This window comes from Miscanthus floridulus, chromosome 8 (genome assembly GCF_019320115.1).
Source record: "Miscanthus floridulus cultivar M001 chromosome 8, ASM1932011v1, whole genome shotgun sequence".
Classification (NCBI taxonomy): domain Eukaryota; kingdom Viridiplantae; phylum Streptophyta; class Magnoliopsida; order Poales; family Poaceae; genus Miscanthus; species Miscanthus floridulus.
The window spans coordinates 39749585-39765997 of NC_089587.1; the positions used below are offsets into that span (position 1 = coordinate 39749585).

A 16413-nucleotide genomic window follows, 5' to 3' on the forward strand; every position below is an offset into this window, starting at 1 on the left:
CCTGCGGGACTGCGGTGGCTGGAGCTGTGCTCGCTCGACGTGCCGCCTCTGCCCGATGCTCGACACCCGCCTCTGCCCAACGCGTGGATCCGATAGCTCCCCTCCCTTTGGTAAGGTCCCTCTTCTCCAGCGACGCCTCCTCTCCAGTGGGGCTGCCTCGGCTGGCAATCTTTGGGTCACATCGGGTCCACGAACGGGAAGAAGAAAACGAAAATAAAAAGGAGGAAGAGTTCCACTGAGAGGCGGGTTCCATGTATCAGTGGCTATGGGAAGGAATTTGAGAGCTTTTACTGGAGTAGATGCAAAAATCTAGGCCTACATAGGAGGGATCAATCTACAAAAGTTTGAATCATAATGTTATCCTGACGATGGAAGCATAATGCAGGGTGGGAGAGCAAATTAGGTTAATAAATCAAAATACAAGAGCTTTAGTTATACATAATCTTGGCGCCATAAGCAACGATCATGTAGCTAAAGCGGAACTTAGCAAAAACAAAAATGGAACATTTAAATAGTCTCACTGTGAGATGACCTTCGTTGAGATCTCCGGAGCACAATGAGATTGAAGTGCTTGAAGCTCTACGTCCTCACACCAGTATCAAATTTGTGTACCTATTGGGCTATCCAGGTAGGAAGCGTTTGTGCCATTTTCCAAGCTGGCTTCATCATTCGAAGCTACCTACAGGTAGCGTTTGTGCCATTTTCTCTTCATTAACAAAGCTAAGTATTGAACGGTGCCAAAACTTGTCAGACCTGGAACGATTTCTACAACCAACTTATGTGCCTGCCGTTAGAAAAATAATACTTACTCCGTCCTAAAATATAAAGGATCCAAATTTATTCTAAATCAAACAATGCTAAGTTTGACAAAAAAATTTAAAGTACAATATTATAAAAATATATTTGATAACTTGTCCAATGGTGCAAATTTGATGTGTGAATTTTCTTCCTTTCTATAAACTTAGTCAATCTTAGCATAGTTTGATTTAGAACAAACTCAGATCTCTTATATTTGAGGATGGATGGTGTAATTGCAGATTGCACAAGTGTAAAACCAGCAGTAATTAAAAAAAAAGGTTTGGTGATTGGCCTCCCCTTGAAGAACTGAATTTGTACAAGTGTCCAAACATCACAGATGTGCTGTCCCCGTCCCTATGACTATGAAAATCCCCATATCTCGGTCACCTATGACTATGAAAATTGAGACAAGCTAGAAATTCTTGCTGACATCTTAACACATGAATATCTCCCTGCCATGGCCCATGGGCATCGGGAGTATTAGTATTAGTATTAGGCTTTGTGACTATCGCTGCCCACTGTGAGTTTGTTTAGATGCACTCGTATTCACCATACATGTGTATCAGAGTAAAAAAGAGTTAATTTTCTATCTTAAGCAACTCCAATACATGTGGGTTGAGGTAGGCGAGTGCATCCAAACAAGGCCTGAAAGATTTCAAAGTTCTATGTCCTAAAGGATTCGATAATGATACCCTCAGGACGTCGGGCCTTTCTGGACGGGATGGACCCGCCTGCCCCGCGCCAAAGGATGGGACAGACACGCCTGCCCCGCGCCTCGTGCCTCGCGCCAAAGGACGCGTCTGCCCCTACGCCTCGCGTAGCGCACCCTCGTCCGCGCCTCGTGCCTCCCCGTCGTGCCGCGATCCTTCCGCTTGTTGACCGTGGGCGATATTGAGCTCCGCGTGAACGAGCCTCCATGGTGCAACAAGTAGATGAGCGCATGTTGCAACCATACGTTTCATGTGTTTCAGATGTATGTTGCATATGTTTCATCTGGATGTTGTAAAAGTAGATCTGGTATTGCATATGTTGCAATGACTATACACGTATGTTGCAAGTGTATATTTCAAATGTTTCAACTATTTTAAACATATGTTGCAAGTGTTTTTATCAGAATACTGCATATGTTGCACTGGCTATACACGTATGTTGCAAGCGTATATTTCAAATGTTTAAGCTGTTTCAAACGTATGTTGCAAGTGTTTCATCTGAATGTTTCATAGTTGTAGTCCACATACACATATGTTGCAAGTGTATGTTGTAAATGTTTCATCTATTTCGGACGTATGTTGCAACAAATGCTTTACATTGCAAGTGTTTCATCAGCAGGCGCGGCTAGGGGGCGCAGGCAGAGGTGTTCCCCTCGAGAGCAGCGTTCCTCGCGTGCGCGCAGGAAGCCAAGCGGGCGCGGAGCACAAAGTTGTATCCATGGGCGCGACAGCAGGTGTGGAGCACGAAGCTGTATCCATACTCGGCCGCTCTCTCTCTCCTTATTCCAGATTGATGCGGCTGGTCAACAGCAGCATCACGCGTCCACAGCAGCATGCGGCCTGTCACAGCTGCTCCTGATGGCAGCGGGCACGATGATGCCCCCCCCCCCCCCCCGTGCAGGCGCTGCGCAGGAAAGACACGTTGCTGACGTCCCGTAAAGGATTTGATTGTTGAAAGATGTCCACGCCTCGCCCCGCTAAGTGCAACGATGTTACGACATCCCTTCGGAAGGTCAGAGTTAGTACGAGGTTGCGGGGATTTCTCTGCCTCAATTCCTGGCTACTTGGAGAACCTCACTCCTCGAATCACTGTGTTCATGCCATGGCGTACTGCCCATTCTAGGCGGTAAGAGGGTCTGGTTCTCTTTTTCTCCTACTCTTCCTTCCTCTTGTTCCTGCGTCTTAGGTAAAGCCAAAGCTTGCCTCGTGTACATGTTTTGCTACCATCTTAATAAAAAACATGCTTAGATATGACCGCCAAAAAAAATTTGTCCAGACCTTGTATAAATAGGAGGACCCAAAGCAATTGCAACCATAATAAATACAGTAACCTCAAATCCGCGTAAAGTCGAAGGAACTAGAGCAGCCCTTACAAGAAGCAGATTGGTATGTACAAATTATGAACAAAAGGTATCTTGGGACCACTTTTTATTGCACCCATGTATACCCTGTTTTCATGTGTATCTTTTACCATCATTACTCTATGTTCAATCAGCTGTTGAATTATCATTAACTTTGTATAGTGATGTCAATATTGTGAGTCAGTAAGAATACGCACTACAGTAAATTCCGTACTGTTACACTGAATACCTGATTTTAACTTTCAGGCCAGGATGGCCTTTGGGTGAACTGACAATCATGCAGATTCATTCTCCTGTGCGGCTGTCACAAATCGGCCCCCACTAATATAACTCTTAATGCTCAACAGCAACTGCTGAGAAATCAACCGTGCAGCCGTGACTTTAAGACCACAATATTATGGAAGTTGCTTATTCTGAGTCAATTTGTTCACAACATATTGTGCTGACAAGAGCCAAAATGATATACGAGTACAGAGCACCAACTGAAAGCATACCTAAATGTGGGAAAACAAAAATTGAACTAGACCTGGCCTTCAAACATTCTAAGTGGCAGCGGTCAGAGAATTTTTTACCCCACATTTGTGGGTGTACAAATGTCCATAGTTAACCATGCTATATCAAATATAAAAATCTGACATGGTCACTAGGCCTGGGGCTTATCCTCGGCTTTCTTTGGCTGTCAATAAAAAAACAGAGAATAATCAAGTCAATAACTATTCCCAAAAAAAATCAAGTCAATAACTGAGAAAATAGAGAGGCATGTATAATATGGTTCATGGACTGCGCATATGCTGCTTGGTTGCTTGGGAACACAGGACAACATGCATTATACGCCCTCCGTCCCTTTTTAAGTGTCGCCTAGATATTTGTGCTAGTAGATTTACAAAAAATATTAGTAACATTTGTATCTAGAAATAAGTGTGTTATAAAAATATATTTAATGAATAATCTAATGATACTTATTATGCACCATAAAAATTAGTAATCTCTTGTATATATTTGGTCAAAATTGAGTATGTTTGACTCCTCGATATGTGAGAACGACACTTAAAAATGGACGGAGGGAGTATGCTCCAAATCAGTAAATAAGAATACTAAAACAAGTTATATGTAATGACAATTCCAAAGAACGAGGAAGGTCATTTCTAGTACTAAGTTGATCAAATAGCCTAGCTCGACGCCCACAACTCATGCTGTTATTGACTAATAAGACACTGCATATATATATGAATGCTTCTGGGAGTGACCCTTGACTGTTGAGCACCAAGAGCGCCGCTGGGACACATGGCTGATGCAGCTCATGAGCAGTGCACTGCAATTGACTTTATCATCCCAAAGTAAGGTGGGCACCACCATCACTTTGGTTCCATAAGACTCCACTCCACCGTTGGCTACTTATGCCTATCTGTCTCTGGTTATAGTTAGAGATAGCAACCCTTCTGCTTATTAGATCAAACCCACCACAACAAACGAGGGCTAAGGATCTGCAACTTGCTCATACCTCATCATGGGGCTAACAATGCCGCGTTAGAACTTTAGGCAATATAAGATTTGCCCATCTTAGCACATGCACATAGAAATCAAGAGCATTTACATGTTCCTTGACCTATTTGCACCCAAACTGTGCAACTTGCGGTACATCCAATACAGTTTACTTCATTAATTTAATGATTATACTACATACAAAAAGTTGTCTTAATCAATTTCAAATATAAATGAAAACATTATAAAGAATGCATATTGCATAATTATCCACTAAATGTAGATTAATTGGCCACATAAAGACTAATCACATAGCGGTATCTGGTAATCAGACAAGAAAATACTCTTTTTCTCATCTCTGGTATGTAATTCTCACATGTATATGGAGCACATTATAAGTATATTTTGTGCATAGCTGCATACAACTTGCATGTCAGAGTTGGATTTTGGGTCAAATTAATTATAGTAGAGTTCAAAAATCCTGAATATACCCAGGACAACTATTGAGCAACCTTATCATATGCCAGCAAATTGCACATATATGGAGTGTGAACAACTAAAGGTCCTACGGGTGCTGCTGTGTAACTTATTAATTATAGCTTGTGCTCAACCAAGAACTGGTACTTGATACCTTTCCTGTAATCCTTTAGGTTTTAACTTGACCTTCAAACTAGCTAGACCAAATTCTACAATTTCATGAATATCTGCATCTCCAAGAATGAATAAACCAATGAACCAGGTGACACTAAATTCACCGTTTGCACAAACGTGCTCTTTACGACTAAGTATCCTATGCAACTGCATTTAAGTGTTTGCACGGACATGCTTTTTTAGACTAAGTATCATATACAACTCCAATATTTATTGTAATTCTTGCTCATAATGAACTGCGACTAGGTGCTACACGAGATGTAGGTAAGCAGCACATACATGACAAACTATAAATTCCAGGTAGAAACAACATGAAACCAACCCAGATGATACCATTCTAAGCACCTACTCCCGTTGTCCCAAATTATATGTTATTTTGGCTTTTCTAGGTCCATAATTTTGCTATGCACTTAGATATATAATTTTTGTTATGCACATAGATATACTCTATGTCTAAAGACTATGTGTCTAAAAAAGCCAAAACGATCTGTAATTAGGAACAGAGGAAACAGTAACAAATTCCGGTGACAAGCAAATCGTGCATTCTTTTTCGACAATACAATGAGCAGTGTAACAAACTACATGTCTACATCACCGGAACGTCGCAACAACCACAGTGGTAAAACACACAAGGTGCCCAATGGATACCTCAATAGGCACACAGCAAATCCAAGAAAAGATCTAGAGCGTGTTCAATGCAGTGTACAAAGAAACACCCACGCACGCATGGCGTTCGACGAAATTAAAAGATACGCACAAAAGGGAAAACATGCCGTACCTTGATGCCAGGGAACGACATGCCGAGCTCCTCCTCGGGAATGAGGACAGGCCACTTCTCCCCACCGTCGCGGAACATCTGCTCCGTGTCGATGAGCCGGCCCCGTGCGAGGATCTGGTCACGGATGCCCTGCGCCGTAGCGCCCTCAGCGGCGATGATGGCCTCCTCGGATCCGTTGAGGTAGGTCACGAGGACCCGCGGAGGCGGGAGAGTTGGCTGCGACTTGGGGTCCGTGGACAGAGGCGGGGAGGGGAGGCGGCGGAGCTCGACAGAGCAGGCCGGGTTGGAGTCCTTGGCCTTGCGGCCGTTGCACTGCGCGAGGAGCTCCACTGCCGCCGCCTTCCGCGGGTCCAGAGGGCAGTACTCCACCACCACCTTGGACAGGAACTTAAGCATGCCGCCGCCTCCTCTCGCCGCTGGCCTCGCTGCCTTCGTTGTCGAGGATTTCGGTATTCCACGTATACAAATTTTCTGATGTAAATGTGCAATAGTTATAAGCAAAGCACAAGTTCTGAACATAGTGACATGGTGCCATTGTCTCTAATAATTAAGAAAGATTACAAAACAGCAAATCTACTGCAATGTAACTCTACGATCCCTTTTTGAAATACATTAATGATATCATCATTTTTTACTTGACTGAAGAATTCTCTCAATAAATATGACCAAGCAATTGTTCAAATATTCGTCTCCCATTTTATTCTAATCCAAAAAAAAATTCGAAAACAAAATTTTCAATCCTTACTCTGAAGAATGGATCTGACTGTGCTCACAGCTCACCTTGCTACAAGCCTACAACCTTAAAGCCGGAGCTCGAGCTAGGACTGGGAGGGCCGGAGGGGGCCGAGGAGGAGGGTCGGACCGCCGGCTAGTGCTGCTGCTCGCCGCTGGCCGCTGGCCGCTGGGGCTGGGCGCTGGTCGCGCAGCAGCACAACGGCGCAGGACCGAGGGGGGAAGCCGGAGGAGGGCCGAGGGGAGGCTGCTGCGCGCCTGTGCCGCCGGCAGCCGCCGCTTCAGGGAACCAGCTCCTCTAACTTAGGAAGGACTACGTCCTGGGACGTACTTGTGCCCGATGCCCTTCGTTTCTGATCGAGCGGCAGGAAGCAAACAACCAATCCAGCGGCAGGAAACAAGCAGGAAGGCACAGATGCATCGGCCCATGTAAACGATGTGGCCCAGGTAGCATCGAGAAGCACTCCTATTTGAGAAAAAAGAAAGAAAATAAAATGGAGGCACTCCAGATCTCGCCGGCTCGCCGCCCACGCCCTCGGAAAAGATTGCCGCCGGCCGATTGTTTTCGCTCGCCACCTCCTTCGGCTAGGTGAGCAGGCCCCTGAGACAGCGACCTCTACTGACGTCGCTGGCTCCCACGTCATCCTTCCTATTCCTCGACCCCGCGAAAGAGATGTGCTTCAAGATAGCCGTCGGCCGATTGCTGCTGGTCGCCACCTCCCTCGGCGTAGCTGTGCTGGCGCAGGTGAGCAGCCCCTAAGAAAGCGAGGGGCAACGGAGGAAGGGTGGCCGCTACTGCCAAGCCTACGGCACCATGGAACGAGGGGCACCACACACAGCTCTGGACGAGGGCAACAGCGGCAGGTTGAGAAGACAAGGTTCAGAGTAGCAGTAGACAGATAGTTGAGAATTAAAAATGTAAAATGATGTGAATTGAGATTATAGCTCTGTATTGGTTGTGATGATGGAATGTTTGTCAATTTGAGTGCCTGAACCTTGTCATTTTGAAACTTCAGTGCTTTTTTGGTAATTTTGTCGATTTGAAATCTCTGAATGCAAGAGTTTCAGATTTTGTACTCAAATACTATCAATGAGGCTTGCAGAGTGGCAACAGAAAGCTGAACATATATAGCAGCTCACTTCTATGTGGCAAATATATGACCGTCAATTCAACTAGTGCAAATATATACATAACTAGAGTTTTTTCAGAGTAGCACATTACTAATATGTGGCAAAAGGAAGTTGTATATACATCTTCATGCCCCCAAATGACTAATATATGGCAGGTCACTTATATGCTCCAAACTTCAGTGTTGTGATTTTTTTATCTGAGAACTCTGAAGGGCAGAATATGTACCAGTTCTACTACAATGCTCATTTGCAGCATAGCAAAAGAAAGCTAAGTTATATGTACAGAACTAGAGTTTTTGCATTCATGATAATTGCCAAATAGCAAAAAAAGCCAAGTTTGCCCACCTGGAAGCATATCATCTAGCACCAGATTTGTGGCAAAAGAAACCTAAACATTTATGTCCACCTGGGAGCGTCCCCAATGTTACATACAGTTCTCATACTTGAAAATACTAACAGCTCTTCATAACAACATCACCAGAACCTAGACAGAAGGTCATTGGTCATTGGTCCCTGTAAGTTAAATGAAGAAGTAAGTTCTTTTAAAAAGGAAATATTATCTCAAGATTTGTAAAGTAGCTATATTATGAGCATATTACCGTCAACATTTGAGTGAAGCTAACTTGTGCCTGTGCTTGTGTACCACCTGAATTGGAAGCTTCAGAAAAAAATGGACAGAATGCACCTTGTGCTTGTGCTTGTGCTCCACCACTAACTGCCTCTTGTTCGTGTACAACATCATTATTACCTGCTTCGCCAAACTGAGATGTAGCTTTGTTTTCTCTCCTTTTTCTAGCCTTGTGCTTCTTATCGAGCCAGGTTCTTTTTCGTTTTGAACTTTTTGTTTGGACATCCCTTTTCTTTAGGCTAGCATTAATCAACGATGTCAAGTGTGCTGTACTTGAATCCTGAACAGTGCTTGTACTTGTATTGACCTGATAAGTGCTTATACTTGTATTGACCTTTTCTGCGATTTGCTTACCAAGGATGTCAAGTGTGCTGTCCACTAACATTGTGCACTCAGGAGAGTTAGCTGCTTGGTGTGCCAAATTGAGAAATTTGTGGGACATATATTTCAACCGAAGCATAGCATCCATATTAGGATTTTCAATTATGTTTCTCCCTTGGTTGTCTTGTACAGTTATAGTCCGTGCTTCCCGTGTCCAACGCTTTAACACGTATTGTGGTGGTAGTGACTTGATATTCATCAAATCAAGAACCTTAAGAGCATGGCTACACAATATCCCAATTCTATCAAACTGCCTGCAGCTGCATGCAACTGTTTCCTTCAAAGGATCACCGATAACTTTATATTCCTCCTCATATGTAAAATCCCCTACTAGATATTCATTAGTACCATCCAGTGCTTTGGTGCAAGCGGCCAAGGATCTTTCATATTCACCTTGAAAAGCTTCAAATATAATAGGTGTATACAGCTTGCTAGCCTGCACCAACATAGGTGGCGGTCTCATCATACATATTTTAGGCATTTTTTTCCTTGAATCAAATTTTGAATTTAGTTCATTATTTCTTTTCCCTTGCACCACCCTTTCAAAATGTTTAAAGAACCGGATGATATCAAAATCTGATTTGAAATGGATTTTCAAGTCATTGTTTAGACTCTCACTAAGTTGTGTACTTCTCATTCCTAATGTGAAGATATCCTTCATATAACATTCAGCCCATTTTTCTTTCAACTTGTAAATATTGTCTAACCAAGTTTGCTTGCTCACCTTTTGCCTCATGAGTTTAAATTTTTGTTCAAATTCTGCAATGTCTTCATACTCAAACATGCATGCACTAAAATCTGACAGAACACTTGTTTCCCCATTCTCCTCATTTTTCTCCTCCTTTTTCTTCTTCCTTTTCTTCTCTTTTTTCTTCTCTTGACTCTTTTCCTTTCTATTCTCGTTGTTCTCCTCTTCATTATCCTCTTCATGTAGATGTTTGACTGCATTTTGCATGATGTGAAAGGTGCATAATCCATGCCATGTTTCTGTAAACACTTGAGAAACTGCCTTCCCCATTGCAGCATCTTGATCTGTATAGAATGTTTTAGGTTGCTGTCCATTATGAGATTTTAGAAAGGTCTCAAATAGCCACTTGAAAGATTCAAATGTCTCATCATACATGAGAGCAGCCCCAAAAACAACAGTTTCTCTAAAATGATTGAATCCAACAAATACACCAAAAGGCCTACTCTCCTTGTTTGTTCCAAAAGTAGTGTCAAAACTAACGACATCACCAAAATGTGCATAGTCCATGATCATTTTAGCATCAGCCCAGAATATATTTGTTATCTGTTCTTCACAATCCATTTGCAATGTATATTGGAATGATGGGTTCTCAACAATTTTGTCATGAAAATACTTAAGCATGCTACCTGCTTGGCCGTATGCTATCTCTCGTTGGCGTTTGGTCCGTAAATAATTCTTGTGATCACGAAGGGTGTAGCTAAGATTGAGTGGACCACCAACTTGACGACTAGCCAACTCATGTGCAGCTTTTGGTCCAATTCCTGCATCATCCGCTGTTTCAATTTCAAAAGCTTGTAACTCTGAAATTTTTCTTTGTGACGCCATTAAGTGTAAGGTTTCTGGCAGGTGTAGTGCATGATTGTGTTCCAAAACCAGCTCAGACACTTTCAGATTTCCATTTTCTCGATCCATTTTTAGATTCATGTGGACTTGGCAGTCAGTTCTAGTTTCAGCTCGAGGGCATCTTGTTAGATGATCTCTTTTGTCCGGCAATCGATGACCCTCCTTTGCACAAACAAATTTGCATGATGTAATCTTGCCATCGGATGGTCTTTTGTTTGTATACCTTTTCCTGACATCAAAGCCTTGCTGTCCACCGTAGCTAAGCCAAAATGCCCAAGCTTCATTTGAATTTCCAAATTCCATGCCAACGTGTGGTACCAAACCAGGTGGCATGTCTCTAGCACAAAAAAAACATAACATGAGTAGGGGACTTGTGCAATTGCAGAGAAAAATCTTTTACTAATTTCAGATCTCATGCCAAACAGAGTAAGCAAAGAGTAGCTGTACATGGGATTGGAATAACAAAATCCATTTCATATCAAATAACAAGTAATATAGAATACAGAGAGGTGTGTTACTCACTTGTTTGGATCACGATTCATTTGGTTAGCTTCTTTTCTAGTGGCATCTTCCTCCGTCTCCATGGAACATAATACAAGAGCAGAGCAACTCTCCCTCCAGGGAATCGGCCTCTCCGTCAATGCAATAATCTGGCGATCACTCCGGCACCTCCGTGTGTGCAGTCCTCTCACAGATCGCGCTCCTTTTTTTCTCGGCCGTGCGGCCGTCTGCGCAGTCCGCCCGCGCTTTTTTTGCTCGGCTCGCGCCTTTTTCCTCGTCGCTTTGCTCGGCTCGCGCCCTTTTCCTCGTCGCTCGTGCTGCTAGACTGGGCCGCAGCAGGCTTATGGGCCAACGTCTGTGCTTGTAGAACAGTTTGCGTCCTACCGCTCGATGAGAAACGAAAGGCATCGGTGCGAGTACGTCCCAGGACGTAGTTCTTCGTAAGTTAGAGGAGCTGGTTCCCCGCTTCAGTCCTTCCGCGGATCCCAGCCGATGCGAGCGAGAGACAAGAGAGACACAGAGTACCGAGGGATGGGGTTTCTGCTCTGCCTTCCTGGGCTGCTACTGCTGGTTCCTATTGGGCTTATGGGCCATATTTGCAACATCTAATCTAACAAACTGCATATGTTGTACCGTTATGTACATATATTTATGTTTGTTACTAAAAACATGGGTATTCCATGGAAATACAGGAGAATACCCTGACGCCGCCCCATGGTTGTCGGCTTGTCGCGCACTCGCCGCAGCCGCCTCATCGCTCGCCGGAGATTTGGTGGCGGCGCAAGGTTTCGTGCCTGGTTGGATGCTGAGCAGTTTGGGTTGGGCCAAGCCCAAACTTTGTTATGGGTCGGACCACAAGTAGACACCTCTAGAAAAGAAAAAAAATCCATTCTACATCCCTAAATATATAGCATAGTCTTATTTTCCTCCATGAGAGTATATCCAAGATTTTTCAAAATCTCCACTCCTCATCTAGATTTTTTTGGCAAGATTAAAAAAACTGCGAATGACACACTATGCCAACTCTCAATCTTTCCACACATGGAAAACTCGTCCTAATCACGTGGATATGTACGCTCGCGTATCCATCGACCAATCTAAAGGTGGAAGAACGTGAGGAAGAATGGGTAGAACATGATTTCTAATGCAAATGTATAAGAGAAAGAAAGTGAAAGTGGTTAGAGTATCTCCAAGAGTTCACAAGAATTTCTTCATAGAATCATAGAGTTTTCCAACTCGCCAAAGAGTATAAGAAGGAATAAATAAGATCATCTTCAACGGTTTCCAATAATTTACTCCTAAAAATATAGAAAACAATTTTAAATCAGGAATCCTATACTATTTCTAAATTATCCAAATCACTTTTATATATTACTTCTCTCTTCTATATTTGCATCAGGAACACTTTTCTGCTCCGTATTCTTTCCCATGCACTTCCACTTTTAGATTGGCCGAAGGATACGCGCCTACTAGACGCGCGGATATATCCGCGTGATCGGTCGATTTTTCAAGTGCGAAAAAGATTGGGAGTTGAGATAGGGAGCTGTTGGACAGCAATTTTTTCCATCTTGCCAAAAAAAAATTAAGATTGGGAGTGGTTTTTGAAACTCTTGGAGATACTCTTAGCATGATTTGAAAATAGTTCGAGATTTCCAATGTAAAATTGCCTTTTATATTTAGTACCGAGATTTTAGAAATTGTTAGAGAACCCTAACAAATGTGCTCCCAGCTTTTTTTAGCCACTTGGAAAACTTATCGATTTACCAATTATTTTTAAGAACTATTGGAGATTCTCTAACTCCAAGAATTTCTAAAAAAACAATTGATCAATTAATGAGTTTTCTAAGTGCTAAAAAAGTTGGGAGCATATTTTTGGGTTCCTTTGACCGTTTTAAAATCTCGTTCCTAAAAGATACAAGACAATTTTGCATCAGGAGCCTAGACTATTTCCAAATCACCCCAACCATTTTTATACTTTCTTTTTCTATGATACATTTTCATTTGGTACCCTATCCTTACTCCATATTCTTCCCCATGTTCTTCCACCTCTAGATTAGTTAATCGATGTGTGCCTATATTTTCGTGTGAATTGATCGATTTTCCCACGCGATTGGATCTACTTTCCCAAGTGCGGAAAGATTGGGAGTTGAGATAAGGATTTACCGAAGAGTTTTTTTTTTCAATTTTGCCAAAAGAATCAAGATTGGAAGTGGGTTTTGGAAATTTTTGGAGATGCTCTAAAGTATTGGCAGTTATATACAAAAGGGGCATGGAAAAAATCCATTCTACCTGTCCGAATTATTGTCAGTCGATTTTCCTTCTCAAATTCCAAAACTAGACAATTGGCCCCTAAATTTTTAAAACCATTCAAATTACTTCATTATCCTGGTTTGCAGTGGTTTATAGTGGTTTTTCTCTTTTCTATTTAAAAAAAATATTTAATTATGTTTTAAACCACAGAAAATATCTCTAAGCTTTTAAAATTCTAAAGTTAGATTGGGTTACACCAAATTCAAAAAAAATATTTAAAACTCATGACAATTTCTCTAGATGCTTAAAAAATATATTTAGATCTAGAAAAAAGGGAACCATATCTGGAAAAATCTAGAAAAAATTTCCAAAACATTTTAATCAATGTATAAACTTGTTTTAAAAATTATTGCAACAGAAAACATAATACGCAACTAGCACAAATGCATAACATGAATGCATTCAGTGTTAATGTATCTTGCATTCATGCTAGTTTCATCTCATATTTTTGTCGTGCAAAATTAAAAGAAAAACACATTTATGCACTAATTAGAATGTTTTGGGATTTTTTTTATATTTTCTAGATATTTTTCCATTTTCCTAGAACTAAATCCATTTTTAAGCATCTGAGATATTTTTGTGAGCTCTAAATATTTATTTAGAATTTGCACATGACAATCTATCTCCAGATTTTTTATGAGAATTTTTAAAAGCATAGAGATATGATCTGTGGTTCAGAACCTTATTAAGTATTTAACGAATTCTTTTAACTAAAAAAGACAGGGAGGTAATTTGAATGGTTTTGAAATTTTGGGGGGAGGGTGTGTTTAAAATGTCTAGCTTTGGAATTTTAGACAGAAAATCAAACTATAGCAATTGTTCACGGAGGTAGAATGAACTTAGAGGTGCGGTGAATAGTCCTTTCTAAGACTTAAATATGTCGGCTAATCAATGTAAATGCGGAATTAGGACTATTCGGTCTAGCAAAGACTATACCCCTCTATATATCACAAGCACCTTACAAAAGATCCCAATTGAAGTAACTAAGGTGCCAAACTAGTGTGAGCTCACCTAAATAAGTGTAGTTAGCAAGGTCACATAAACATATGCAACTAGTCAACTAAGCACACCGGGAGCTCCTATATATACTAGCGAGCAAAGCGCATAAAGCCTAAGCAACACTAGCACTACACTAGCATTACTCAACTAGCAAAGCTACACAAGCTAAGCAAGCACAAGAGCAACAACACAAGCATAATATATGAACAAGTAAATACAAGCTTGTGTATGAAATTGCAAACCAACAGGAAGATGGTGATATGGAGATTTTTATCCCAAGGTTCGATGGTCTACCAACTACTTAATCCCCATTGAGGCAAGCCCAAGGCTGCCACCGATCTTCTTGCTAGTGGTTAGCACACAAGCTCACTCTTTCCACAAAAAGGGAGTGCTCACACAAAAGCTCTAGAACATTGATCCGACCAGACCACTTGACACTCTTCACATCTTGCTCTACTAGAATTGCTCTTCGTGATCTCCCACGAGGCGAGCACAACACCCTCACAAATCTTGCTCTGGAGCTACGCACAACTTCATGTGAGATTCACAACGGAGACCACAAGCCACCAAATCATCTAGGAGGTGGCAACCTCCAAAAGTAACAAGCACCACCGGCTTGCAACTCAATCACCTAGTGCCACTCAAGCAAACTCTCAAAGCACCTTAGAATTTTCAGCCCATTACCCTCAGAAAATTCTGGAGCGGCTCAAGCCAACCAGAACGGTCGGTCAACACGGCAAGTACGCGTGCGCACACTCCTACATCAGAATTTCCGACCACCCTGGCTCGGTGCTGTCCACACGTCCAACAGAGGTGGCCACCTGGAAATTTCCTTCCTGACTCGGAAATTCCGGATGGGGCTCGGAATTTTTTTAGCCTTTGCTAAAAAATTTCAGAATAACTCAACTAAAACCACCATAACTTCTTACTTCGAACTTCGATTTCGATGAGCTTAGACTTTTCGGAAAGCTTATTCAGAAGGCTACACAAACCACATGAATAATTGATCCAAAACACAATGGATCAACCCAAAATTCCAATCCAAGATTCAACCCACAGTTAGGTGCGTACCAAAAAAACTTTTTCAAAGCATGCCAATTGCCAACTCCAAATGCCCATGGGATGATCAACACCTTTAAGACTTACTTAGAATTTTCAAACCATTTTTCAAAGGTTTTTCTCTCCACTTTTGATCGTCACACGATCCTAGTAACGTATGCAAAGTTAGATCACTTAAGTGGTACTAGATGATCTATATGCAAACAAGTTTGCCCCTCTTAATTAATAGTATGGCTATCTAACCTAAATACAGTTAAACACTTGTTGGCGGTCGTTATGCACATATTTCCAACCGCCAACGTATTAAAAAATTGCATAGTTCAAATAATGCAACGTAGAAAATTAGGTTTATACTAACAAATTCCACGAGTTTTAGTGTTGCTAAGTATTTTGCAGGATATGTCTAAAATATGCTGGAATCAACTCTATATGGGATACACGCAAGATTGGCGCAAATAGGATGAGAAATAAATTAAATATATCATCATCGCAAATATTCTCAAATGCCAAATTGGAGGACACCATGCCGGAGAGCTCCTCCAGACGATCGAGATGGATATATAGTTTGCTGTTTTTGGACGTTGGATGAAAAGGCATGCAAACTAAAATGGGACACCACGCATGCTGATGTCAGCACCTAATTGTCAAACTGCAGCAGCGACTCCATCCACGCCCACAGCGGCGGATCCAGGAAATATTTTAGGGGGGACTGAACAACACTGCTGCTCGATCTTAAGTCTCAGCCCCCCTACACTATAGAACTTTGTCTAAAAATTCATAGGGGCTCTACAGTAATTTGCACTGATTCGGTTTGGGTAGGGGGGGCTTGAGCCCCCCCCCCCCGCCCCACTGCTGGATCCACCCACGTGAACAAGGAGCAACACATGCATGTTTGCTACGCATGAACTCATGGAGCAAGGGGCCCAACATGTTCACCACGCAGCAGTAGCACTAGCATGCTCGACGCACTGCGCAAGGATGGGGCCCACTGCTCTTCGAAGCCCAGCAGCATTTGGTTTCACTACTACAAAAACTTTACTAGAGGCGGACGTTTTCGGTTTTTCGTGGCGGGCAAAGCCGTCCGCCGCGGCCTAGAGGCCACGGTTAATCGATTTCCCGCGGCGGGCACGTTAAGATGCCCGCCGCGGTTAAACGTTTAAAAAAAACAAAAAAAACCCAGGAACCCGCCGGCGAGCCCATTCTCGAGCCCACCGACGAGCCCATTCACAACCCAATACTGGCGCCACCGCACCTCGCTGGATCCGCCGCCGGGGTCTCCACCTTGCCGGATCTGCCGCCGG

The 16413-nt window shown here is 42.4% G+C and overlaps 2 protein-coding genes across 3 annotated transcripts; both read right to left on the reverse strand.

The window, feature by feature from the left end:
- Positions 1-3223: 3223 nt before the first annotated feature.
- On the reverse strand, positions 3224-6828 carry LOC136471708 (uncharacterized). Of its 2 annotated transcripts, none has more exons than XM_066469452.1 (3): positions 6561-6828; positions 5781-6251; positions 3224-3545 (listed from the first exon to the last, which is right to left on the reverse strand). In XM_066469452.1, exons 2-3 carry the CDS (start codon positions 6174-6176, stop codon positions 3513-3515), a joined length of 429 nt encoding a protein of 142 aa, XP_066325549.1. In that variant the 5' UTR covers positions 6177-6251; positions 6561-6828; the 3' UTR covers positions 3224-3512. The 2 variants fall into 2 exon arrangements, with proteins under 2 accessions (XP_066325549.1, XP_066325550.1); XM_066469453.1 differs by having other exon boundaries at positions 6526-6828.
- A 1289-nt stretch (positions 6829-8117) lies between these two features.
- On the reverse strand, positions 8118-10555 carry LOC136468911 (protein FAR1-RELATED SEQUENCE 5-like). The gene is made up of 2 exons (XM_066467312.1): positions 8243-10555; positions 8118-8156 (listed from the first exon to the last, which is right to left on the reverse strand). Exons 1-2 carry the CDS (start codon positions 10544-10546, stop codon positions 8118-8120), a joined length of 2343 nt encoding a protein of 780 aa, XP_066323409.1. The 5' UTR covers positions 10547-10555.
- Between the last annotated feature and the right edge of the window lie 5858 nt (positions 10556-16413).